The sequence below is a fragment of the Rhodotorula toruloides genome (genome assembly GCF_000320785.1).
Source record: "Rhodotorula toruloides NP11 unplaced genomic scaffold Scaffold7, whole genome shotgun sequence".
NCBI lineage: Eukaryota > Fungi > Basidiomycota > Microbotryomycetes > Sporidiobolales > Sporidiobolaceae > Rhodotorula > Rhodotorula toruloides.
This window is the reverse complement of record NW_015622967.1, coordinates 219239-241711: the sequence shown is the minus strand read 5'-3', so window position 1 is coordinate 241711 and position 22473 is coordinate 219239. Positions and strand designations below refer to the sequence as shown.

At 61.7% G+C, this 22473-nt stretch overlaps 8 protein-coding genes across 8 annotated transcripts; 4 read left to right on the top strand and 4 right to left on the bottom strand.

The window, feature by feature from the left end:
- Positions 1-135: 135 nt before the first annotated feature.
- RHTO_07482 (thymidylate synthase) lies at positions 136-1458 on the top strand (the record flags this gene model as incomplete). Its single annotated transcript, XM_016421138.1, has 2 exons — positions 136-949; positions 1019-1458. The coding sequence occupies 2 exons, from the start codon at positions 136-138 to the stop codon at positions 1456-1458; spliced, it is 1254 nt and encodes a 417-aa protein (XP_016274259.1).
- Positions 1459-2223: 765 nt separating this feature from the next.
- Positions 2224-6724, bottom strand: RHTO_07481 (serine/threonine protein kinase; the record flags this gene model as incomplete). Its single annotated transcript, XM_016421137.1, has 19 exons — positions 2224-2713; positions 2772-2910; positions 2966-3125; positions 3179-3246; positions 3308-3448; positions 3509-3645; positions 3703-3760; positions 3826-3975; positions 4031-4111; positions 4167-4259; positions 4319-5335; positions 5397-5454; positions 5514-5546; positions 5615-5685; positions 5752-6086; positions 6147-6274; positions 6334-6351; positions 6418-6429; positions 6500-6724. 19 exons carry the CDS (start codon positions 6722-6724, stop codon positions 2224-2226), a joined length of 3414 nt encoding a protein of 1137 aa, XP_016274258.1.
- A 1415-nt stretch (positions 6725-8139) lies between these two features.
- RHTO_07480 (phosphoenolpyruvate carboxykinase (ATP)) lies at positions 8140-10818 on the top strand (the record flags this gene model as incomplete). Its single annotated transcript, XM_016421136.1, has 9 exons — positions 8140-8192; positions 8693-8942; positions 9012-9125; positions 9191-9900; positions 10026-10099; positions 10159-10222; positions 10295-10558; positions 10611-10680; positions 10741-10818. 9 exons carry the CDS (start codon positions 8140-8142, stop codon positions 10816-10818), a joined length of 1677 nt encoding a protein of 558 aa, XP_016274257.1.
- A 445-nt stretch (positions 10819-11263) lies between these two features.
- On the bottom strand, positions 11264-12606 carry RHTO_07479 (Ras-related protein Rap-1B; the record flags this gene model as incomplete). The annotated part of the gene is made up of 7 exons (XM_016421135.1): positions 11264-11358; positions 11414-11468; positions 11524-11628; positions 11706-11852; positions 11970-12066; positions 12169-12258; positions 12599-12606. 7 exons carry the CDS (start codon positions 12604-12606, stop codon positions 11264-11266), a joined length of 597 nt encoding a protein of 198 aa, XP_016274256.1.
- Positions 12607-12746: 140 nt separating this feature from the next.
- RHTO_07478 (uncharacterized protein) lies at positions 12747-13726 on the top strand (the record flags this gene model as incomplete). The annotated part of the gene is made up of 3 exons (XM_016421134.1): positions 12747-12902; positions 13007-13573; positions 13667-13726. The coding sequence occupies 3 exons, from the start codon at positions 12747-12749 to the stop codon at positions 13724-13726; spliced, it is 783 nt and encodes a 260-aa protein (XP_016274255.1).
- Positions 13727-14461: 735 nt separating this feature from the next.
- Positions 14462-16801, top strand: RHTO_07477 (G2/mitotic-specific cyclin 3/4; the record flags this gene model as incomplete). Its single annotated transcript, XM_016421133.1, has 7 exons — positions 14462-14488; positions 14680-14925; positions 15019-15828; positions 15890-15942; positions 16001-16487; positions 16544-16673; positions 16734-16801. 7 exons carry the CDS (start codon positions 14462-14464, stop codon positions 16799-16801), a joined length of 1821 nt encoding a protein of 606 aa, XP_016274254.1.
- Positions 16802-17220: 419 nt separating this feature from the next.
- RHTO_07476 (vacuolar protein sorting-associated protein 45) lies at positions 17221-20051 on the bottom strand (the record flags this gene model as incomplete). Its single annotated transcript, XM_016421132.1, has 11 exons — positions 17221-17518; positions 17620-17802; positions 17862-17995; positions 18055-18162; positions 18216-18368; positions 18449-18614; positions 18684-18844; positions 18911-19375; positions 19460-19539; positions 19621-19900; positions 19962-20051. The coding sequence occupies 11 exons, from the start codon at positions 20049-20051 to the stop codon at positions 17221-17223; spliced, it is 2118 nt and encodes a 705-aa protein (XP_016274253.1).
- Positions 20052-20322: 271 nt separating this feature from the next.
- On the bottom strand, positions 20323-21497 carry RHTO_07475 (protein of unknown function DUF3605; the record flags this gene model as incomplete). The annotated part of the gene is made up of 4 exons (XM_016421131.1): positions 20323-20419; positions 20511-21008; positions 21068-21298; positions 21358-21497. The coding sequence occupies 4 exons, from the start codon at positions 21495-21497 to the stop codon at positions 20323-20325; spliced, it is 966 nt and encodes a 321-aa protein (XP_016274252.1).
- Positions 21498-22473: the final 976 nt, after the last annotated feature.

Below are 22473 nucleotides of genomic sequence, written 5' to 3'. Positions count from 1 at the left end.
GCTGTAGTGAGGCTACGTCGCTCACAGCTGCCCCTCACTGGACATTGACCCTTGACATTGGCATCCTGACCCGAGGTGAACTTCGCTTCTTCACCCTCGCGCAACTCTCGCTCTCGGCTCTTTTTCTTGGCTGCTATGACTTCTTGTGTATCCTATTCGCCTCCTACTGATCCTATACATCCCGTACTCGCCGCCTTTGCCGCTGGCTTGCTCGCGGGCCTCTCCTTCTCAGCCTCATCTCTTTCGGGCCCTCCTACGCTTGCAACAGCCTCGTGCAGCGAGTCGGACGGCTCGAGCAGCCCACAAGTGCACTCTGAGTCCAACACGCGCGCCAGCACCCCGTCCACAGCGCCGTCAACACCCGCCAGCTCACTCGGACCGCCTTCCATCGCATCGGACTACGGTTCTCTCCCGTACAGCACTTCGGCGCTCGAGGAGAGGCAGTACCTCAAGTTGGCACACTCCGTGATCGAGCACGGCGAGCTGCGCAGCCAGGTCAAGGGTGGGACGGGCGCGCGGGCCATCTTCGCCCCCGACCCTCTGCGCTTCTCCCTCTCCCGCCCAGTCGACCCGACCAACCTCTTCAGCCCGCTCGAGAACGTCATCCCGCTCCTGACGACCAAGCGAATGCCGTTCGGAGTGATCAGGGAGGAGTTCGCGTGGATGGTGCGTGGCGAGACGGATGCGAAGGTCCTCGAGGTCAAGGGCGTGAAAGTCTGGACGGAGAACTCGTCGCGCGACTACCTCGACTCGCGCGGCTTGGAACATCTCGAGGAAGGCGACATCGGGCCGGCGTACGGGTTCCAGTGGCGGCATGCGGGCGCCGAGTATCGCGGATGCGAGGCGGACTACAAAGGCGAGGGGGTCGACCAGCTCGCTCGGATTATTCGCTCTCTGCTCGAGACGCCTCAGAAGCGCAAGCACGTCCTCGTCGCTTGGTCTTCAGCAGGTGCGTGCCGCCTCGACGTCGAGCAATCCTCGAGCTGACCTTCCCAACCGACTTTCTGGCGCTGCGCAGATGTCGACGACATGGCCGTGCCGCCGTGCCCCATCCTGCACCAGTTCTACCTGCACGAGCCGGTCCGTTCGCTCCTCCCCGTCGACCCCAAGCCGCGCCTTTCCTGCGTCGTCTACCAACGATCCGCCGACGTCTGCCTTGGCCTCCCCTTCGACATCGTCAACGCCGCTCTCCTCACGCACCTCATCGCGCACATGACCGGCAGCGTCGCCGACCAGCTCACCTACTTTATCGGCGATGCGCACGTCTATCTCGACCATGAGCCGGCTTTGCGCGAGCAACTCGCACGCCCGCTCGTCCACGACTTCCCGACTGTCACGATTGTTCGCTCGCGAGAAGAAATAGAACGGGAAGGCGGCTTCGACAGCATCGTCGGCGAGGACTTCAAGCTTGGCGAATACGAAGCGGCGCCGAAGCTCTCCTTCAAGCTGCACCCCTGAGTCGCGAGTCTGCCCAGCGGTGCGTCCTCCGTCATGAGCGCTGACCGAGGACACGCGCGCTCACCCTGGCCCGCTCATAGCTCGCCTCCCTCTTGTTCGCTTTGCCTTTGCTCGCCCTTCGAGCATCATTTTGCCTCTCTCCCTTTGCAAGAGACCTCACGGCTCTCACTCGTGTCCCAGTACCTCGTTCTAACGCATCTGTCTAGGCATCCGTTCGCTCGCAAGATACCCTGGTTCTCCCTTTCCTTGTCCTCTTCGCGCGGGAGCTTCGGTCTCGTCCATTCTGTGAGGCTTCTCGGCTTCTCCTGTTCTTCACTCGACGTTGAGCTTTGCCTTCGTGGACCATGGGAAAGAGAGGCGACGTAGGCTCAGCGATGCCGTCCTCAGTACCGGGTGTCTTCGAGGCGTGTCCTACGCAACTTGCGAAGGCCAGCCCAGTGTCGACGTCGACGACGATCAACGTAGCTCCGACGAACCCGAGAGGAACCAGTACTGCGCTTGATTCGATTCGAGGAGCAAGACGGGAGGGAGGACACCGAAGGCGTCGCTTACCGGTTGCTGCAAGTATCTTCATCTCACAAGGGCTCGCACGGTCAGAAGCGAACGCGTCGTGATGCAAGAGATCGTGCGAATGAATGGGGACAATGATAAGAGGCGCACAGCGCCGAGGGAATGGGTTACAGACTTGAAGAGGAGGGGGCTATAAGAGGAGTCCTTTTTTGCGTTGGTTTGAGCCGATAGTCACACAGTCGTTGCCGTCCCCGTCTAGCGGAAGACCTTGCTCATCGCCTTCCTGAGCCTGCCGCCCTTCTTCGCCTTCTTGCCGCTCGGGACAGGCGGCGGCGACATCTGTCCCTCGCGCTCCTGCCGCTGCTGCGACTGGCCGAGCACGTCGCGCGATGAGGTGCTCCACCCAAGGTTGGAGACGTTGCTCATCCTCGATGCGCTCCTGACCGTGTCGCGACCATCGCCTCCGCCAGCCGAGAAGAGCGAAAAGAACGAGAGGACGCTCCTCGAGCGCTTGTGCAAGCCTTTGCCGCCGGTTTTGCGGCTATTCGAGTGCGTGCTAGAGATGCTGTTGAAGGTTGAACGAGAGTCGGAGCGCAAGTGGAGGTTCGTGAAGGGAAGAGCGGTGTGGGAGGGCGATGCAGGACGGCTGCGAGTTCCAGCGGCGGGAGAAACCGATTCGTAGGTTCCGCCGCGAGTGAGAGGCGGACGAGTAGTAGGCGAGCGAGCGGAAGAAGGCGTCGAGACGCTGTGAACGCGGGCAAGTCAGGAAAGGGGCGCAAGGAGAGCCAGCGGAAGTCACTAACGTCTCGTACGTCGCGGTGACACTGCCCTTCTTGAGCTTCGACGGCACGCGCCTAATTCTAGTCGGGGAGCCGAGCGTGACAGTCGGCTCGTCGACGTCAGCCTCGCCATCCTCGTCGTCCGAGAAGTCGTCGGGTACCCCTGGGACCAAGCAAGTCAGCAGTGTCACGCGATGGGGAACGACGGCACGACTCACATGTCGGCAGCTGCCTCGCTTCTTCGACGATGCGCGGCGGTGGCGGCGGGCTGGCGACCCGCTCGAACGCGGGAGTATCGGCGCGAGAATAGTCGGACTCGGAGTAGTCGCCGTCATCGGCCGACTCGTGAAGGACGACCGAAGGCAGGTTGCGGATGGCCTGCATAAGAACGTCAGCGCTGTTCTAGGAGGAGCGCAGCAGGTTGGACGTACCGTCGGGATGCGGCGGTGACCCGGCTTGAACTCGCCCATCGAGGCCCCGGGCGACGTAGGCGGCGAGACTGCAGAGACGACGACTCAGCGTGCAGTCACACGAGAAGAGGGAGACGCCACAAGACGTACCGGTCGGAACCTCCTGCTTGCCCGGCAAGTTGCGGCGGAGAGACGAGGAGCGTTGCGGAGGCGAGATGGCCAAGTTCTCATACCCGACCGGCTTGCTGTTCAGCGAAGCAGTGCCGTTAAAGCTGAAGGGCTGCAGAGGTTCTGATGGAATGGATCGAGTCAGCTGGCGAACCGCAAAACAAGGAGGGGGAGGGGATGTACCATCTCCTGCCGGCGAAGGGACCCGGACAGGCGTTGTGGTGCCGAGAGAAGCCGTAGGGTTGATCATGAACGGGTCGACGACATTGCGCGAGTCGAGGACGTGCTGGACCTGTCGCGAGAAGGAGGCAAGGCGGGCACTGCGACATGAGGTCAGCCGTCAGTTCAGCTCTTGCGAGTCCAGGACGCGTACGCACCGCTCTTTGCGAGGGCTGGTGACCTTGTGCTCGAGCCTGAGGGGCATAGTGTGCGCATCTTACGAAGGTCAAAGCGAGGTCAGCCGTTCGTCGCTAGACCTGCGACGTAATGAGGCTACGCACTCCTCTCGTCGAGCCTCTCCGCTTCGACCATCTCAAACATCGAGTCGGTGAGCGAGGCGCGACGCCTGCCGGTGACAGCAGCCTTCAAGCCGGCGAACGACATGGCTGAGGGCGCGCGGCGGACGTTCTTTACCGAGAGCTTGCCGATGCCTTCGCAAGCATGAGCGTCAGTGAACGCTCAAGGTCAAGGAAGGTGACAACTCACGAGCTGCGACGGCCTGCGAGGACTTGCGGCTGAGACGGGGCAAATCGTTGGTCAAGACGCCGCCGAGGTTCGTCAAAGCGCCTGAAACTACGATTGTCAGTCGAGGAACGTGACTGAGCCGAGGGAAAGCGCGTACCTTCTCCGCCGATCGCTTTCGACTTGCGCTTGACGATGTACGTCCGGCTCGTGCTGACGAAAGTCGGCAGCTCGTCGGTTGGCGTCGTCGGAGCTGTGCAGAAGAAGATCACTTAGCGCTCAGCTTGAGGCGCAGAAGTTAGATGAGCGTACCAGAAGGCGACGAGTCGCTCGAAGAATCGGCCTCGAGCTGCGGGACTGGGCTGGCGGGATTCGAGGCGAGCACCTCCTCCTCTTCCTCAGCGCTGATGAGGCCAAAGCCGCTGTCCTCACGGGCGTGCGAAGGAACGTGAACGTCGCGGACCGGCTTGATCGTCTTCGGAAGAGTCGGGACGAAGTCGAGTTCCGTCATGGCCGGGACAGGTTTGCGCTTGACCGACTTGACCGACGACGACCTCGCCAGTCTCGGCTTGCTCGACGAGTCCGTCGTCTCGACAGGCGAAGTCTCCTCGAGCGCGATCTTCGACAGAAGCGGCTGCGAGACGATTCGCGGCCTCGTGCGGAGCATGGTCGGAGACGAGACGATGCGTTTGTGGCCGAGAGTGGCGGGCCTGCCAGATGATGTCGGAATACGTGAGGGGATGGGCGTGGCGGACTTGGCGGAAGGAGAAGTGATGTCGGGTTTGGGCGGGCGGACGGGGATGCGGGAGCGTGGAGGAGGGGACTTCACGACGTTGGCGGGCTTGACGGGCGCCTTCTGCGGCGTTTGAGCCGTCGAGACGGACTGGACGTTGGTGCGGTTCGCGAGAGGCTCCTGGCGGGGCGAGAAGGGCGAGACGCCGGTCGCGGCACGCGGCGGTGTCGGCGCAGTGACAACTTCGTCGTCGTCCTGGTAGATGACGAACTGTTTCTTCTTCTTGGCGGACGAAGAAGCGGGCGTCTGCCGCCTCGGGCTCTGCGCGACGGGACGGTTCGCCTTCTTCGCGCTCGACGAAGGTGTCTGGACGAGCGACTTTGCGGGCGTAGGCTTCGTTGGCGTGGTGTAGAGGACCGACTGGCGTATGTTGGCGTATGGCGAAGGAGGGAGATCGAAGAAGCGGTGCTTGAGGGCGGCGCCGCAACTGGGCATGCGAAGCTCGATGGACGGCTCGACCATGTGGTGAATGAGCGACTCGAACTCGGTCGAGATGATGTAGTCGCCGTAAAACTGGCCGGTCAAGGTGCGGTTGTCTGCGCGCTTCGAGGTTGAGAGACAGTCCGCGTCAAGAAGCGAGGCGAGGGCCCGACGCACAATACACCTCCAGCTGCTCGCGGTTGAGGAAGTTCTCGTCCTCCGACTTCTCGAAGGGCTGCGCGGAAACGGTTGTCAGCGTGTACCATGAAAGCGAGCTGGACGAGCTGGACGAACCGTTCGGCCCACGACGATCTCGTACATGGTGACCTGCGGGAGGGGTAGCGTGAGCATCGAAGACTCGTCCAAGACAGCCCTCTTTCGAGGAAGAGACGCACACCGAGGGCGAAGACGTCGCTGAGTCGCTCGTCGTGCAAAGCTCCCTTCGCGCGCTCCGGGCTCAGGTACTCTGCGACATCTCGAGAGCGTCAGCGTCAAATTCCTTCGCCGCCGCGCTCGAGCAATCAAGACACACCCGGCGTCCCCCAACTCAGCGAGCTCAAGAACCTTTCCGGCTTCCCCTCCTCATACTGCTGCGCAAACCCAAAATCAATCAAAACCGGCCTGTCGTCCTGGCTCAGCAAGATGTTGCTCGGCTTGATGTCGTTGTGCGCAATCCCGTGCGAATGGAGGTGTTGGACGGCGGAGAGGAGCTGGACGAAGTAGGGTTTCGCGCGTGATTCGGGGAGCGCGACGGGCATCAGGCGCGGGTGGAAGTCCATGAGGCAGATGGCGTAAGAGGGGGAGATGATGAAGCTGTGAAAGTGGATCAGGTTCGGGTGGGGATCGGCGCGGAGGGCGCGGATGCATCTGTGTCGAGGGAAGCGAGGCGTCAGGAGGGTTCTCGAGACGAAGGACGGCAAAGCGCACTTGAACTCGGTCCACAGCGCACGTACGCGTGCCGAAGACGTTGGATTCTTCGAGCGGTGGACGAGCTTGACGCTTTGGACTGGCGCGTCGGGTCCGGCGAGCTTCGGCTGGACTTTCCAGACGGAACCCTGGGTGAGACGCGAGCGTCAGCGCATGGGACTAGTAAGTCGAGCATAAGGAGACGCACCCAGTTGCCGTAGCCGATCTACCGGCGATGAGCGTGGTCAATCAGTTTGAGCGAGGAAAGCGAAGGGAAGAGCTCGAAGCGCACCTCCTCGACGAACTGTGTCACCCGACTCCCCGTCAGCGTCTGGCCTGGTCACGTGAAGAGAGTCAGAAGGAAAGGAAGGCACCTGAAAGCGCTCAGCCAGCGTCTGGTCCGACCAAGAGAAGATCGACTCTCGTCCCGCCCCTTCCTCACCCGCAATCCTCCTCGCCCTCTCCTTTGTCCTAGGCGACGGACTCGCGCCGGCCCCGTATCCTACCACTTGACGACGAGGAGTCTTTGGGGAAGAGGAGGGGGTGGAATCGACGAAGGATTGCGCCAGGAGGGGCATGAGGGTTGAGGCGGTTGCCATAGTGATTCGTATGGTCCTCGAAGGGTCGACAGCGTCCTTCGTGGTTTCGAGGAGAGGGAGAGTAGGCGTGGAAGGTCGAGGGGAGACGCGTCGCCGAGTTGAGCGAAGCGGTTCGCCTCGAGCGTGCACTCGAGAGGGGACTACTTGGTCGCAAGCGAGCGTGAGAGGGATCGTAGGTCGTGCAAGCGTCAATTTAGAGCGTTAGAGTGCCGAAGGAGGGGAAGCGAGGGAGGAAGAGCGAGCACAAACAACCCCAGAAGTCGCGAGCGTGTGAGGGACGGGGAGAGGAGGTCGGTGGCTCAGGCCCTCGTGTCGCCTACTGGTCGCGTCCAGCTTGGAAGTGACGCTTGTTTGGCTGGCGAGACGGGATACGGAGGAACTGCGGATCTCTGGTCGAGAAAGGCGAGTTTGCGTCAGGAGGCGGAGGAGAAGCTGGTGGATGCCGGCGCGGGCAGCGTATGCGAGTGGAGACATAGTACAAAACGTAGCCTGTAGTAGTGCTGAGGACGTCGAGCATGAAGTGGGCACGATGATGCGAGCGAGCGAGGTGAGAGCAGGAGAGGGCTGCGAAACGGCGAAGTCCTGCGTCCACCTGGGTGCACCTCTCAACAGAGTCCACACGACGTTCGGAGCCTTCCGCTGTACGCTCTGATCGGCTTGTCCATCCAGCACGCTCACCGCGAACCACGCCGACCCTCCTCTCGTCGTCGATTCGTCGGCTTCCTCCTCGTCCGCCAGAGCTCTGCCACTCGCGACACGGCAACGACGCCTGGCGGCTGTGCTCTGGCTACCACAGATGCACAACGTCGCCATTTGACGCTCGCCGGGCGCACGAAGCCATGCAAGTCGTTGAGGAGGAGGGAGAAAGGAAGACAAGGAGCGCGAGTCGTGTGAGGCGCGGTTGTCGCTCCCGACGGCAAGCCCTGTGGTGGGCAGCCCGAGAGAAGGTCAGGGGGACGCTGCAAGGGAGATATCGATGTCGGCAGATTAGACGAACCCGAACGAGACGGGCGTGAGGGACTCCGCTGGATGTTCCCTGCTCCTCCTTCGACCTGTGCCAGCCCTGCTACACTTGCCAGATGGCGAGGACGGTGCAGAAGAGCCTGTGTGCCGCGGCGAGCCAATGGGACGCCCTGCTTCGCCCAGGCAAGCGTCGGAACGCGCCGGACGGGTGAGCGCATCCCGCCAGCGACAAGTTCCCTCCGCTTGCTCTCTCTCTCTTCACTCGCTCTCGCTCTCTGCGGCTCTCGCTCACTCACAGCGACACTCGTGAGTTACTCTCTCACGCTGCTACAACCAGTCCCACTCCCGGGCAAACTCGAGGGACGCTCGCTGACCCTCTCTCGCTCGTCGCCGTCCGGGACAGCCATCTCGCACGACTCGCACCTCCCGGATACTCGCGCACCACTCCAACCATGCCTGCCCGCGCTGCCACACCCCTTCGCCACGGCGAGGAGCCCACCGACCCGTGCGTTGCCGTTCAATCTCGCTTCCTTCCCTCGTCGTCCGGTCACGCGGGTCTGCCCGGCCTCGCCCGTTGCTCCTTTCGCGAGTTGGGCGGCATGACTGGGTAGCCTGGGATGGTGTGCACCTTGAGCAACCGCGCGCGAAGTTTCAGGAGCTGAGGGAGGACGCGGGCAGCCTACCGCGGCATTGTCATTGCCGGTCGCTTTCGGGTGACGACCCTCGCTTTTCTCGGGGCGGGCAGGGCTTTCTATTCAAGCCCGACTGGCACACACGATTCTAAGGATTGCTGCTGAACTGTCGGCGTTGCTCCCGGCGCCGTCGTCGCTGTTCTGCTGGACGAAGCGGGGGATGCCAGCAAGCGGGGGAGGCGATGCGTATCGCCCGGCGACCTGTTTCTGCTGCAGCTGGGCGTCCTGGCGACGAGGAGATTGGACACTCATGGAGGAAGTTGTTCCGAGTCGACGGGAGCTGACCTCGACTTCGCCCGTTCCCCTCGAACAGTTCGTCGCAGCCGACCTATGGCCTTCTCGGAAAGGACCTCGCAATGTTCTCGGAAGCTGGGTTCGACATGGACAAGATCCACCTCAAGAGGAACGCTCCTGTCGCCCAGCTTTACGAGGACGCGATCAAGTACGAGGGGGCTGTCATTGCCGCCTCCGGCGCGCTCATCAACTTCTCCGGCAAGAAGACGGGTCGCTCGCCCAAGGACAAGCGTATCGTCTACGAGGAGACGTCCAAGGATGACGTTTGGGTGCGACCCGCCCGCTTATAGTTCGCCCTCCGCGATCCCGGCCTTGCTGACCCTCCTGCTCGATCGCAGTGGGGTGCTATCAACATCCAGATGGACGAGCACACTTTCGAGATCAACCGCGAGCGTGCCATCGACTACCTGAACACCCGCGACAACGTCTACGTCTTTGACGGTTTCGCCGGCGTTCGTCTCGAGGACTTTGCCCTTTGCCTAGTCTGGCGCGCGTGCTGACAGGGTTGCTCGCACAGTGGGACCCCAAGTACCGCATCAAGGTCCGCGTCATCGCCTCCCGCGCCTACCACGCCCTCTTCATGCACAACATGCTCATCCGCCCGACCGCCAAGGAGCTCGAGGAGTTTGGCACGCCCGACTTTACCATCTACAACGCCGGCCAGTTCCCTGCCAACCGTTTCACCGCCGGCATGACGTCGCAGACTTCGGTCGAGGTCAACTTCAAGCGTCGCGAGATGGTCATCCTCGGCACCGAGTACGCCGGCGAGATGAAGAAGGGTATCTTCTCGGTCATGCACTACCTCCAGCCCGTCAAGTTCGGCAACCTCTCGCTCCACTCGTCGGCGAACCAGGGACCCGACGGCGACGTCTCGCTCTTCTTCGGTCTCTCCGGCACGGGCAAGACGACCCTCTCTGCCGACCCGCGCCGCTCCTTGATTGGCGACGACGAGCACGTCTGGTCCGACAACGGCGTCTTCAACATCGAGGGCGGCTGCTACGCCAAGTGCGTCGGACTCGATGCCGAGAAGGAGCCCGCCATTTTCAACGCCGTCCGCTTCGGCTCGATCCTCGAGAACGTCACTTACGACTACGCGACCCGCGAGCCTAACTACGAGGACACGGGCATCACCGAGAACACGCGTTGCGCCTACCCCATCGAGTACATCGACAACGCCAAGATTCCTTGCATGGCTAACGAGCAGCCCAAGAACGTCATCTACCTCACGTGCGTTTTGGGTTCTCTCTGTTGTTGGTTTGAGGCGGTTGGAAGTGTCGAAGACGGCGGCGGGGGTAAATACCGGGACTCGGGGATCAAGTGAAGCTGACCTTCCCTGACTTGACTTCCTCTAGCTGCGACGCCTTCGGTGTCCTCCCTCCCGTCTCGCTCCTCGACTCGAACCAGGCACAGTACTGGTTCCTCTCGGGTGCGTCCGCGCGACATCGTTCGCAAGACTCAGTGCGCTGACCTTCGCAACTCGCACAGGCTACACCTCGAAGACGCCCGGCACTGAGGACGGCATCGCCGAGCCTACGCCTACGTTCAGCACGTGCGTGCCATGCCTCCCTCTCCCTACGGACTTGAACTGATCTGTGGACTTTGCCGATTTCCGCGTTCACAGCTGCTTCGGCGCTCCCTTCATCATCCTCCACCCCTCGCGCTACGCGTCGATGCTGGCAAAGAAGATGGAGGCTGCCGGCACTCGCTGCTGGCTGATCAACACGGGATGGGTCGGCGGCGCGTTCGGCACGGGCAAGCGATGCCCTCTCAAGTACACTCGCGCGATTGTCGATGCCGTGCACTCTGGAGAGCTCAGCAACGCTCAGTTCAAGGAGACCCCCGTCTTCGGTCTCAAGGTCCCTACGAAGATCGAGGGCATTCCCGAGTAAGTCCTATCTCCTGACCTCTCTCGACTCTGCTGACACCTTCCCTCGCAGTGACGTCCTCAACCCCGAGGCTGCGTGGAGCGACAAGAAGGCGTACCAGCAGACCTTGGAGAAGCTCGCTGTGCGTCCCTTTTTTCCCTTCCTTCTCCCGCTTCTCCGCTGACTCTCCTTCGTCTCCCAGGGCATGTTCAACAAGGCGTTCGAGCGCTACGCGACCGAGTGCTCGCCCGAAGTCGTCGCTGCCGGCCCCAAGCTCTAAACTTCCCTCTCTCACCCTCACTCCCGCTTCTCTCTGTCCCCCCTCCTCCTTTGCATGCTTGAGCGTACTGTAGCTCTCTGTCGCACTACTGGTATACCTGCGAGATTTGTTTAAACGCTGGAAAAGACGTAGTGAAGAGAGGAAGAGCGAGGGAGGACGACAACTTCTAAGCCTCTTCGGCGCTGTCGTCCCCTCTCGCTCTCCTGCTTGACGGAGGCAACGCTCGGCATCGACTCACGACGCGGGAGAAGCCGAGAAGCCTCGCAGAGAGGACGAGCCCGAAGCTCTCGCGCAAAGAAGACAAGGAAAAGGAGAATCAGGGTATCTTGCGAGCGAACGAATGCCTAAACAGATGCGTTAGAACGAGGTGCTTGGGAACGGGTGACGACTGTGGGGTATCATGCGAGAGAAGAGCGGCGAAATGATAGTTGAAAGGGGAGGGAGGCTAGAGAATGGTGCACTTCCGCTTCGCAGGCCGGTTCGAGCGGTTCCGTCGTGGTGTGGCGTGATCTGCCTTGATCATTTGTCGAACGACGTCCTCTGCTTGGCGAAAGGTGTCAGAAGGCTGTCTAGGATGCGGTGGAGGGGAACGAACCGAAGATCTCGTTAACGTTGATCTCCTTGCGCGCGCTCGTCTCGTAGTAGGGGACCTGCGAGTACGCTTCGTCAGAGAGCGCACTCAAGACACGGATGCACTGAACGCACCCCGCCCCAGGACTTGGACAGGTTGACGGCAACTTCGCGCCCGACTTGTCGCTCCGACTGGAGGTCGAGCTTGTTCCCGACGAGCACCAACGGGACCCGTTGTGCCTGCGCAACGATCATTCAGCTGAATCTCGCTCGTACCCGCTTGACAGGTACCGAAGGGAAAGCACGCCCGAACGCACCTTCCCTGGTGGCGCCGTCGCCTCCTTGACACGCTGTATTTGCTCGCGGATCGTTTGCAGCTCCGAGATGCTCTCCATCGAGGTGAGGCTAAAGACAAGGAGGAACCCGTCTCCGGATCTCATGTAGAGGTTCGAAAGCGACATGAACTGCCGAGAGAACGGGCGTCAGCCCTTCACCTCGGCGACACGCACTCCCTGATTCGTCCCGCCAACGACGAGATGAGCTGCAAGGGTGCACCTTGAAGCAGAATCGGCACGACTCACCTGCTCAGTGCCCGCAGTGTCCAGCACTTCGAGCGAGACCGTGATGCCGTCGACCGTCATGTTACGCCGGTAGCTGTCCTCGATCGTCGGGTCGTAGCTGCGGGAGTTGAGCTGTCAGCGTCGGAAACTCATCGTCAAGCCCTCTTCCGCCAGTAACGAAAGTGGAGGAAAGCGACACAAGCGAGTAACGGAGACTCACGACTGCACAAAGATCTGGTGCATGTACCGCACCGTCAAGGCGGACTTTCCTACGCCTCCTCCCCCCATCACGACGATTTTGTACTCGGGCCTGCGGTGCGAGGAGACGAACAAAAGGGAGGGTCGAGGGAGCAAGGGTCAGTCGGCGGTCTTCGAGGCGCCGTCATAGGCTCAAGACAGATGCTGTAACGCTCTACACCAAGCGCCAGACCCATTTCACGCCGCCTCGCCGCACAATGCCCTTCCCCCACCTCGAGGACAACAGTCGGATCCCTCTGCCGCCCGGCCTCCAGCTCCCCTGCCCGTTCCCGCGCACGCAAACCGTTCGCATCACTCCAATCGTTGCCCTGGCCCACCTCGCCACCGCCTGCCCGCGGTGCCGCCGCGAGAGGAGGTTCATGCGCATCGAGGACGACAGACGAGCGACGTACAGCGGCATGGCTAGAGCGAGAGCAGCACCGGGTAGCACAGCCAGAACCCAGCCAGGCACTCCAGTCAGCCCAGGAAGCAGTCCAGCCTGACCCTGTCGAAGCGGTCTCTTCCAACCCTCCTCTTCCTCTACCACTGACAACAACTACGATGTCGTCGCTCAAGTCGATGATGGCGGCCAAGAAGGCGCAGCAGCGAATCACGGCGCCGCACGCCAAGTACACGCAGCGCGGGCAGCTCCAGTGTGGACTGTGCAACTTGCCGCTCAAGCACGAGTCGCTGTGGGGCGCGCACGTACAGTCAAAGGTGCGTGAGCGTGTGCCAGGACTGATGTGACTGCTCTCTCGCGACTGGCGAGGGTCCACTCGCTGATAGCGGTCTGGTTCAGCTCACACGCTCTCCTCTCGCAGACCCACCGCGTCAACGTTCAGAAACTCGAAGCCGAGCAGGCAGCCGCAGCCGAACGGGCCTCATCGAAGCGACAACGAGACGATGCCGACGTTTCAGACGAAGAGGAGGGCGCGAAGCGAGTTCGCGAGGAGGACGACTCTGCAGGAAGAGGGGGAGGGCTACCAGCAGACTTCTTTGCGGATCCGGCACAAGCTCCTGTACCTCGAAAACCGACTCCTCTACCCGCCGCGGGTCCCTCGACAACAGCAGCGGAGGAAGACCCCGACTGGGCCGAGTTCGAAGCCTACCTCGCCTCTGCGCCTGATCCGTCACTCGCTTCCGCCCCTTCCGCTCCGCCCGCACGAACAACAGCTTCAGCGACTATCTCTGCTGCGCCTGTGCGGTACGAGTTTGGCGCGCCGGTGGTTGATGAGGAAGGCGCTGGTCAGGAGAATGTGGAGGAGGGAGAGCAAGAGGAGACGGAGGAGGAGCGACGGGAGAGGGAGATGCGCGAAGAGAGGGAGGAGATGATGGCAAGGCTTGAAGAGGAGGAGCGGGAACAGCGCGAGGCGGACGAGAAAGTTACGGTGCGTCGAGGAGACCTTTCTGTCTTGCGTGGCTGTCTGGCACGAGTCCTGCTCTAGATTTGCCCCGCTCACTGTAGCAATCTCTTCACGCAGGTACTCAAGCGGCGGCTGGAAGCGATCCGAGCAGCTCGACAGAAGAAGACCAAGGCGTGAAGTGCATTGCGACGGATGCCTGCCATCGAGCAGCTCCTCCCTCCAGCTCGAATGCACCTGCCAAGCTCGAACACCGCAGAGGGTGTTAAACGGAGTATGCAGGCCCGTCCTCGCTGTCGATGCCGAGTTGTGAGGCGATTCTGTGTGAAGAGAGCCACGCTGGATCACCCTTCAATCGCTCGAGGAAGGCCGGGCGCACAGTAGCGAGCCTCTATGCGTCAGATGAGAGCTCTCATGTTAGCCAGAAGTCAGAAAAGCCCCAGCTTGTGCCGCGAGCCGTCGATGACCTTGGCGAGGAGGAGAGCGACCTCCGTTTCTCTCGCTCACACCCGCTCGAGTCGCTCTTTGACAGGCTAGACGGCTCTAGAGTGGTCAGAACAGCTCACAGCACTAATTCAACCCGCCAGCGAGCCAGCGACAGCCGCCGCCGGTCGCTCAACCGCCGTCCCTCGACTTGGTGAGGTCCCGCTCCGTCGCTCACCCTTTGTCCGCTCTGCTCGCCCCGCTGTGCCAGCCAGTCCAGCTCAGACTGACCCCTCGACCCTCGTAGTACACCTGCCCGCCAACTCGCCGCTTCTCCCAGCCTCAAGCGACCCGCCAAACACCGGCGCGCCGTCCTTGTTTGGACCCGCCTCGACCACCGCTCTAACGCCTCGAGGAGCGCCTTGAGCACTCGCACGGACAGCAGTAGGCTCTGTTGGATTGGTACGGACACTCGGATCGCATCAGGACACCATGTCGTCGGCCGCCGGACAACCCAAGGTCAGCCGAACTTCTACTTCGCCTCCGCACGCCTCGCACACTGCCTGAGACGGCGCGGCTTCTTGATGCTGAATGCGAAAGGCTACTGGCGCATGCTGAGAATGGGCGGACCCCCGTGCGAAGCGGTTGCTGACACTCGATCTCTCCTTGTTCACTCATTCCTCTCCGCGCCGCACCCTCGTCACTCACAGCTCGCCCGCCCTCGCCGCGCTTCTCGCGCACCCGTCCGCCTCGGCGCAGGAGCAGGTGACGAGAACGCCCCCTCGGCCGTCTCAGCAGCCATCCCTCGCGCGGCGCTCGCTGGAAAAGCGGTGGTTGCGCCTGTCGGCAAACAGGCGGTTCAGCAGGTCAAGGGCGTGCAGGTTGCGACGAGTCAGGTTGCGCAGGGTGTTCAGGCGAGGAGGGCGTTTGGGGATGTCTCGAATGCGGGTGGAAGGGTGAGTTTTGCTTTGCTCCTTGCGGGGTTGACGGACTTTGGTCCTTCCAGCCCTCGCACTTCGGCAATATCCCGCTCACATCGCCGTTCGCAGACGCAGGTCGACCGATCAGCGACGGTGAACGTCCCTGTCAAGCCCGCAACACGCTCTCGCCCTCCCTCCGCCCAAGGCCCTCCCGCTCCTCCGCAGCCTCCCTCGTCGACCGGCACCGGCTTTGGCCGCCTCCGCATCGACGCGAACGCTCAGCCTACTGCTCCCGCACCGCCTCGCGCAGCCACCGCTGCAGTTGCCGGCAAAGCCCGCCGCGCACCTTCTGCTCGCGCGCCTGTTCAGCCTTCTGCCGTCGCTCCCGCCGCGCCTCGTCTCCAGCAAGGCGAATGGCCCGGTGCGCAGAGCGCTTTCGGCGGACATGCCATCAAGCAAGCTGTCGACGAGCACGGTGTCGTGCCGAACGTCGGTCTCGGACTCGGCTCCGCAGCAGAAGCATGGATGGGCGACCAGATGGCTGTCGACCGCCATTACCCTCAGGCTGGTCCGTCGCACGCGGCCGGCCACAAGCGCACGCACGACATCGAGTTCTCGGACGAGGAGCAGCAGCAGTCTGCTGCGCACGCTACGCACGGCCACGGACACGGACACCTTCACGGCGCGCTTCAGCACGAAGACAAAGTCCGTGTCGTCGAGGACGATGTCGAAGTCGGCGATGGGGCCGAGGCGGAGGGCGAGATGATGGTCGACCCGGATGACTGGATCCTCCAGCTTTGCGACGAGGATGAGGCGGTCGAGAGCGAGAGGCTCATTGAGGAGATCAAGAGGGAGTTCAAGGAGGAGATTGACTACTTCGACATCTCGATGGTCGCCGAGTACAGCGACGAGATCTTCGAGTACATGGCTGAGCTTGAGGTGCGTCGCCCCGTATATTATCGCATACTGAGCATTGCGCTGATCCGGCTCCCGTGAGCAGGAGGCATCGATGCCGAACCCGCGGTACATGGACCACCAAAGCGAGATCGAGTGGTGCGCTCCGCGGACCGTCTCCGCTTCTGCACACGAGCTGACTCGCCTCTCACCACAGGCCGATGCGCGCGACCTTGATCGACTGGCTGCTGCAGGTACACATGAGGTACCACATGCTGCCCGAGACGCTCTGGATCGCTGTCAACATCATCGACCGCTTCCTGTCGAACCGCGTCGTCTCGCTCGTCAAGTTCCAGCTCGTCGGCGTTACCGCCATGTTCATCGCGTCCAAGTACGAGGAGATCATGGCGCCCTCGGTCGAGGAGTTCGTCCTCATGACCGAGAACGGCTACTCGCGCGAGGAGATCCTCAAGGGCGAGCGGATCATCCTCCAGTCGCTCGAATTCAACATCTCGACGTACTGCAGCCCGTATTCGTGGGTCAGGAGGATCTCCAAGGCCGACGACTACGACATCCAAACGAGGACGCTCAGCAAGTTCCTCATGGAGGTCACCCTCCTCGACCACCGCTTCCTCCGCGCGCGCCCGTCGATGATCGCCGCGATCGGCATGTACCTCGCGAGGCGGATGCTCGGCGGTGACTGGGTGAGTGCCGGAGTCGAGACTCGCGGCTGAACGGAACTGACGCTCGTTTCTCGCAGAACGAGGCGTTCATCTTCTACTCCGGCTACACCGAGGCGCAGCTGCTCGTTCCTGCCGGCTTCCTGCTTGAGTCGATCGCAGCGCCCGGCTTCGAGGAGAAGTTCTGCTACAAGAAGTACTCGTCGAAGAGTGCGCTCGCTTGCGCTTCGCTACACCTTGCCCGCCTGCTCACTCTCACTCGCCACGCAGAATTCCTCAAGGCGTCGATCTTTGCGCGCAACTGGGCCAAGCAGAACGCCGCGACCGAGGCCGCATAGTCTGCCTCTTTCTCGCCGCCACCGCCAGACCTCGCGCCACTCTCTCTCCGCCTCCGTTCGCGCGCTCTATACCCATGTGACTTTACCCTCCCGCGCACCCGCCCTCCTCGCCCGCCGCCAGTCGTGCCGATCTGTCCACCTTTCGCATTTCTCACTCCGTCCACGCTTCCTCATTCATCTATACATTCGCTCGCATACCCTTTCGCTCTCGCTCTCTCTTTGCCACTTCCTCCATTCCCTTTCCGAGCGCCATGCGCTCCTTCACACGCATCTCCTCGCGCCCCTCATGTATTGCCAGGAACAGGATTTGCTTGACCATCTCGTGCGTCTGCGAGCTCGCGAGTTTTCCGAACAAGTGTTGCTTCCACCGGCTTGGAGCGTTGCAACGTCAACAGAGTGTCCATTCGCACCCACGCGAGCTACAGCCTCACCCCGTCCACCTTACTCCTGATCTTCCCGAACACATCTCGCAGCCCATCCCGCGCCGCGTCAACACCCGCCTCGATCGTGTTACCCGCCTGTCCCCCTACGTTGAGCTGGATTGGACCGAGCGAGAGGTTGAAGTTCTGCGGAGGCTGGGAGGACTCGCGCGGTGGGGAGAGGGCGGATGGGGGTGCGGCGGCGCTGGAAGACGGTGCAGGGGTGATGGCGACGGGAAAAGGGGCGGAGAAAGAGGAGCCGAACGCGAAAGCGGCGTCGCGGACCATCGTGAGGAAGCTGCAAGGTCCAGATGAGTTGACTTGTCAGCGCGAAGGAGCAAGGGAGAGCGCCAAGGCCAGCTCAAGGCCTCTCCCAATCTGCTGCGAACGTCAACTCACCTCTTCGAGTTGTGCACGCAGGTCCCGCCGAGGATGATCCTGGTTCCTGCGCTGACGGGTCCCGAGGGGCCCATCGAGCCGGACAAGTGCTGGCCCGTTGCAAATTGCGCATTGAGCTGGGCGACGGCTTTCGCTTCCTCGTAGGTCGTGCCGCCAACGATGAAGAGGATGATGTCTTGCGGGCTGAGAACGCACAGCCGAGTTAGCGCGGCAATTCGACACGGTTCACGAGCCCAGCGCACCGTGACATCCCTTGCGGCGAGACGTTCTGGCCGTCAATGTAGGGATAGCTCGACTCTTTCAGCCGACCCTTCAGTAGCAAGTCGATCGTCTCCATGAGGTGCGGCGTATGTTGCGTGTAGACATTGTCCACGCCCTGAGAGCTCTTAGCGTCAGTGACGCTCGAGGATTGAATAGAAGGAGGAGGCTTCGCACCTTCAATCCCTTGAGCGCGCTCTTCCCCTTGCTGAAGAAGTTCTCGTTGCCGAACAGGTCGTCCTGCCGCTGATCCGCACCGGCGAAGTTGAGCAGGATGTGCACCATCTGCTCGAGAGTTTCGTCAGCTCGAGGAGATTCACTCGGGACAGCTCGCTCACCTCGGCATCTGGGACGCCCTGCTGCTTGAGCAAGTCAACGACTCCAGCGATCTGGTTCTGCGGCATCTTCTGGTATCGCAAGGCATAGAGAACGGCGAGGCGGAGCTTGGCTTCTTGCGGGATTTCGGGCGCGATGATGGCTTCTCGGACAGCCTGTAGCGCAAGACAACAAGGATCAGCCATTCGGCGATGTTTGTACTGGGCGGAACGCCGAACATCAATCTCGCACGCACCTTGAGATCGGTCCCGTGACTCTCGTTGCTGGCCAGACTCTGCTCGAGCTCCGAGACCTGCAGCAGGTGTCGCACGTTCACGAGTCGCGAGAGTTCGCCGACGAGCGCAACGTGCTTCGAGACGTTGCTGCCGAGCTTGCGGAACTCGGGGTACTCGTCGATGAAGCTGCGTGAGGAGGGTCACAGGAGAATCAGTAACGAACCTCCCGCTCGCAAGCGAAGCCGCCGGACGCACCGCTTCATATCTTGGACAGTTTCGATCTTGCTCGCCGCCGAGCTGGCCGAGCGAGTCGAGTAATCTTGTACGTACGCCGAGAGGTGCGCGCCGAGGTCGCCAAAGTTGTCGTACAGGTTCGCGGCGAAGAACTGGTCTTGCTCAGGCGAGAGGACGATCTCCTGCACACGCGACACGCGAGGAGAGTATGAGCGCTGCTGACTGCAGCACATGAGGCTCGGACGCACCTTCAGCTCGTCTCGCACATCCGGCGCATCCGCCAAGCTGACCCTCCCGTTCGTGATGCCCAACAACTCATGCACCATCGCCTGATACGTCCACTGCGTCAACAGCGGCGTGACCGGGTCGTTTCTCCGATCCAAGATGAGCAACAACGGTGCAGTGGCCGTCTTTCGAAACTCCCACAAGTCCGGCTGGCCCTGGTTCATCTGGTAGACGAGTTCTTGCCCCAGTCGTCGTGCCATAGGCGACATGCGCTCGTAGCGGATTATTGGACGCTTCTTGAGCGAGAGGAGAACGGAGGTGAGGCCTTCGAGGTGGCGTTGGAAGACGGGAGAGTGAGGCGAGAAGGTTTGGGGAGAGTCGCCGTAAAGGGGCATGACGCGCTGGTTGGGCGCTGGATGCAGAGGTGTCGGGAGGATGGATAGCGAGAAGTGTGAGGATGTGAGGGGCGAATAGTCGCAGAAGTACTCCTGCGAGGACGGATCAGTTTCAGCCAGCTTCACGAGGCCATCCTGACCCGAGCCTCAAACAATGTCGGTTCCTCCGCAACGCACCTGTACCTCCTTGACCAGCTCGTGCTCGTCCGCCTCCGCTAACCGCTCAATCTGCGCCTTGCTCAAGACATTCGTGAAGTCTGTGCGCGATGTCCGGGCGACCCAGCCCAAGAACACCGTCAGCCGTCACCTGAGCAGACGTATGAGAAACCCTCACGCACAAAGCCAGTATCCCCCAAACCGCCCCTGCCTCAACTCCCTCTCGCAAGCCTCGATACTCTCCTCCGTCGGCCTCAAGAAGCACACACACTTCAGGTGGGGTAGCCGCTCGATCCCCTTCGAACTACTCGCTGCTGGCGGATACGCTGCGGCGCTGGACGAAGCAGCGTCGGATGAAGAGGAGGGAAGCGAATGGCGAGCGGGATTGTCGATTCGGTCTGTGAGGTAGACTTCATGCGAGAGGAGGTGAGATTGGGTCGTTGCGAGCGATACGATAGGAGTCTATGCCAATCACGTCTCGGCGGTCAGTACGAGCGAGGAGAGAAGGGCAAGCGAAACGCACCGTGTCGGCATCAAGCAACAAGACCTTGATCCCGCTCGTGTTGGTGACGACCTTGTCTACGTACGCCTGCACCGCTTTCAGGCAGTCCATCTTGGCTCCCGGCCGTGCGCGCAAGCAGTGTGCGTGAGGTCGTCGGTTGAACTGCGATGAGCGGGAGGTGGGGAGATGAAGAGGTGAGGGAGGCGAGGGAGGGATGTGGCAGGTGTTCGATGGGTTCAGTCGGGCACGCTGAGCAGCTCAAGGAAGCAGAGAACGGCAGGCAGCGAAAGCGAGTGGTCAAGCAGAACCGAACGGACTCCTCGCTCGACGACCAGGTCGACCTCTCTCGCAAGAAGATGCGATAGATGCAATGCAAGGAGCTCTACTCGGATGTGCCGTTCGTGACGGGATGTCTTCGTGCGAGGACGTGGAAGTGCGCCAGGCCGGGGACGCTTTGAAGGCCTGGTGGGTTGGCGAACCTGTGCGTGGCAAGGACGTGCCAAAATAGTCAGTCCACACTCCGCTGCGTAGAGGGTCATCACCAACGAAGAGCGCCGCGCAAAAACGCACCAAGCCGTCTCCCACCCATCCTCGACCCTCCACTTCTTCAGCACAAACGCGCGGATCTCCTTCTCCGGGCCCTGCTTCTCGTCGTACTCCTCACTCCTCCTCGCTCCCTGCTGATCGTTCTCCCCCGCTCCCATCCCTCCATCGTCCTGTACCCCCCTTTGGCGCTCTTTCTCCCTCCTTCGCACGCGCCACCACTCCTCCGCCCGTCCCGTCAGTCCTCCCAGCCCATTCCGACACACGAAATCCCAGCTCCCCTTCGTAGGCGCCACACTCGCCCTTCCCACCCTACTCACACTCGGCGACAACGACGAGCAGATGGACGGTTCGTGGGGGAGCGGAGGGGCGAATGGTTTTGCGAGCGGGTTGGTGCGTGATGAGCCGGAGGGTGTGGAGGTGCCGCTTTGGGAGGGAGAGGGGGGGAGGTCGAGTAGGTTCGTAGGGCGGGGGGTGCAGAGTGCTGGGTGGAAGAGGGGGAGGGGAACCCAGACGACGTAGTGTCTGCCCACACCAAACCTCGTCAGCACTTTTTCCCACACTTTCAGAAACACCGCACGCACCTAACATCCTTCGGAACCGCATAAGGCCAATCATTCCTCCTGACATTCGTCACCCCCCCTCTCGTCCAATACTCCCTCTCCTCCTCCTCCTTCTTCTCCGGTTCTCTTCCCCACCCGAGTTGTGTGCGCAGGTACGACTCGGTCGAGCCGTAGAGGGACTTGATTAGTGGGTTGAAGGTCGTGGTGTAGAGATCCTCGAGGCGTGGGTGTCGTTCGAGGAGTTCGAGGCGGCTGCTTGTCGCGCGCCTTCTCAGCCCACATTATTCAGAAAGAAGAGAGACTTGACGCACCACTCGGCAACGATCTCGCACAGCTCTTCCCACGTAAACAGCGGGTCCACTTCGTTCGCCAACTCGGTCGCCTGCCGCAAAACCGCCTTGATACGCTCGTCTCCTTCTCGAGGATCGGTCGAGCCGTTCGTGGGAGTCATCGGACGCCTGGACGAGCGGAGTGGGAGGGAGTGAGAAGTGCTCGGAGATGGGAGGTGGGGAGCGAGTGAGAGGGAGTGAGAGAGCGAGCGTGGCGTTGAGAGCAGGTGAGAGAGCACTTTAGAAAGCAGTCTAGGAGTAGCAAGAGTCAGATAGGGCGACAGCGTGAGAATGGTGTTGGTCGAACCTCCTCCTCCTCCTCGACCTCCTCTTCACCACAACCAGCTCACTGTCCGCTCGGCTGCTTGAGGAACACCGACACTGCTCCGATTAGCCGACTGCTCCAGCCGATATCGCTTGCCCGCCCGAAGTACCCACTGCCTCGTTCGGTCTGCTCTCGAGACGGATTCTTCGCTCGCTTCGCTGCGGCTTCTTGCGGGTCGGCTTTGTGGAGGCTGCGAGCGGTCGGGTCTATTCGGTGACTTGCTGCGACGGAGGCACGACCAGCTTCGGAGGCAGACCTCGCGGACTCTGCTGGTCTCGCAGGAAGAAAAGGACCTGCCGGACGAAGCGAGACGAGTCTCGTGTCTGCAGAGCTTTGCATTGCAACTCTCGCAACTGCTAACTAACTCACAAGACTTGCTCAACGCAGTTCACCGGCGAAGCGGACTCGTCTCGCTTTCCCTCCTGCGCCTGCTCGCCTGCTCCTCCTCTTCGCGTGCCGTACTCACTTCCGCCCACGTACAAGCCTCATCGGTTCTTCATTAACATACCGGTCGCAAGAACAACGGACAAGACACCTCTGTCGAGGGAGACTTTCCTCGGCCGGCCGCCGAGAGAGGGTGGCGGCGTGTGTTGGACCTCTCCTTCTTCTGTTTTGGCCGGCGTTGCCTGCGGGTTGTGGCGGATGCGGGGTACGAGGGTTGCGGACGCTGGCCGTGTGTATGCAGGGTGTCGAGGTCGCCGGTGGACGAGGACCAGGCGAGGACAGCAGCTCGAGAGGGAGGAGCGGCGGGACCAACGCTGTCGAGTTGAGCA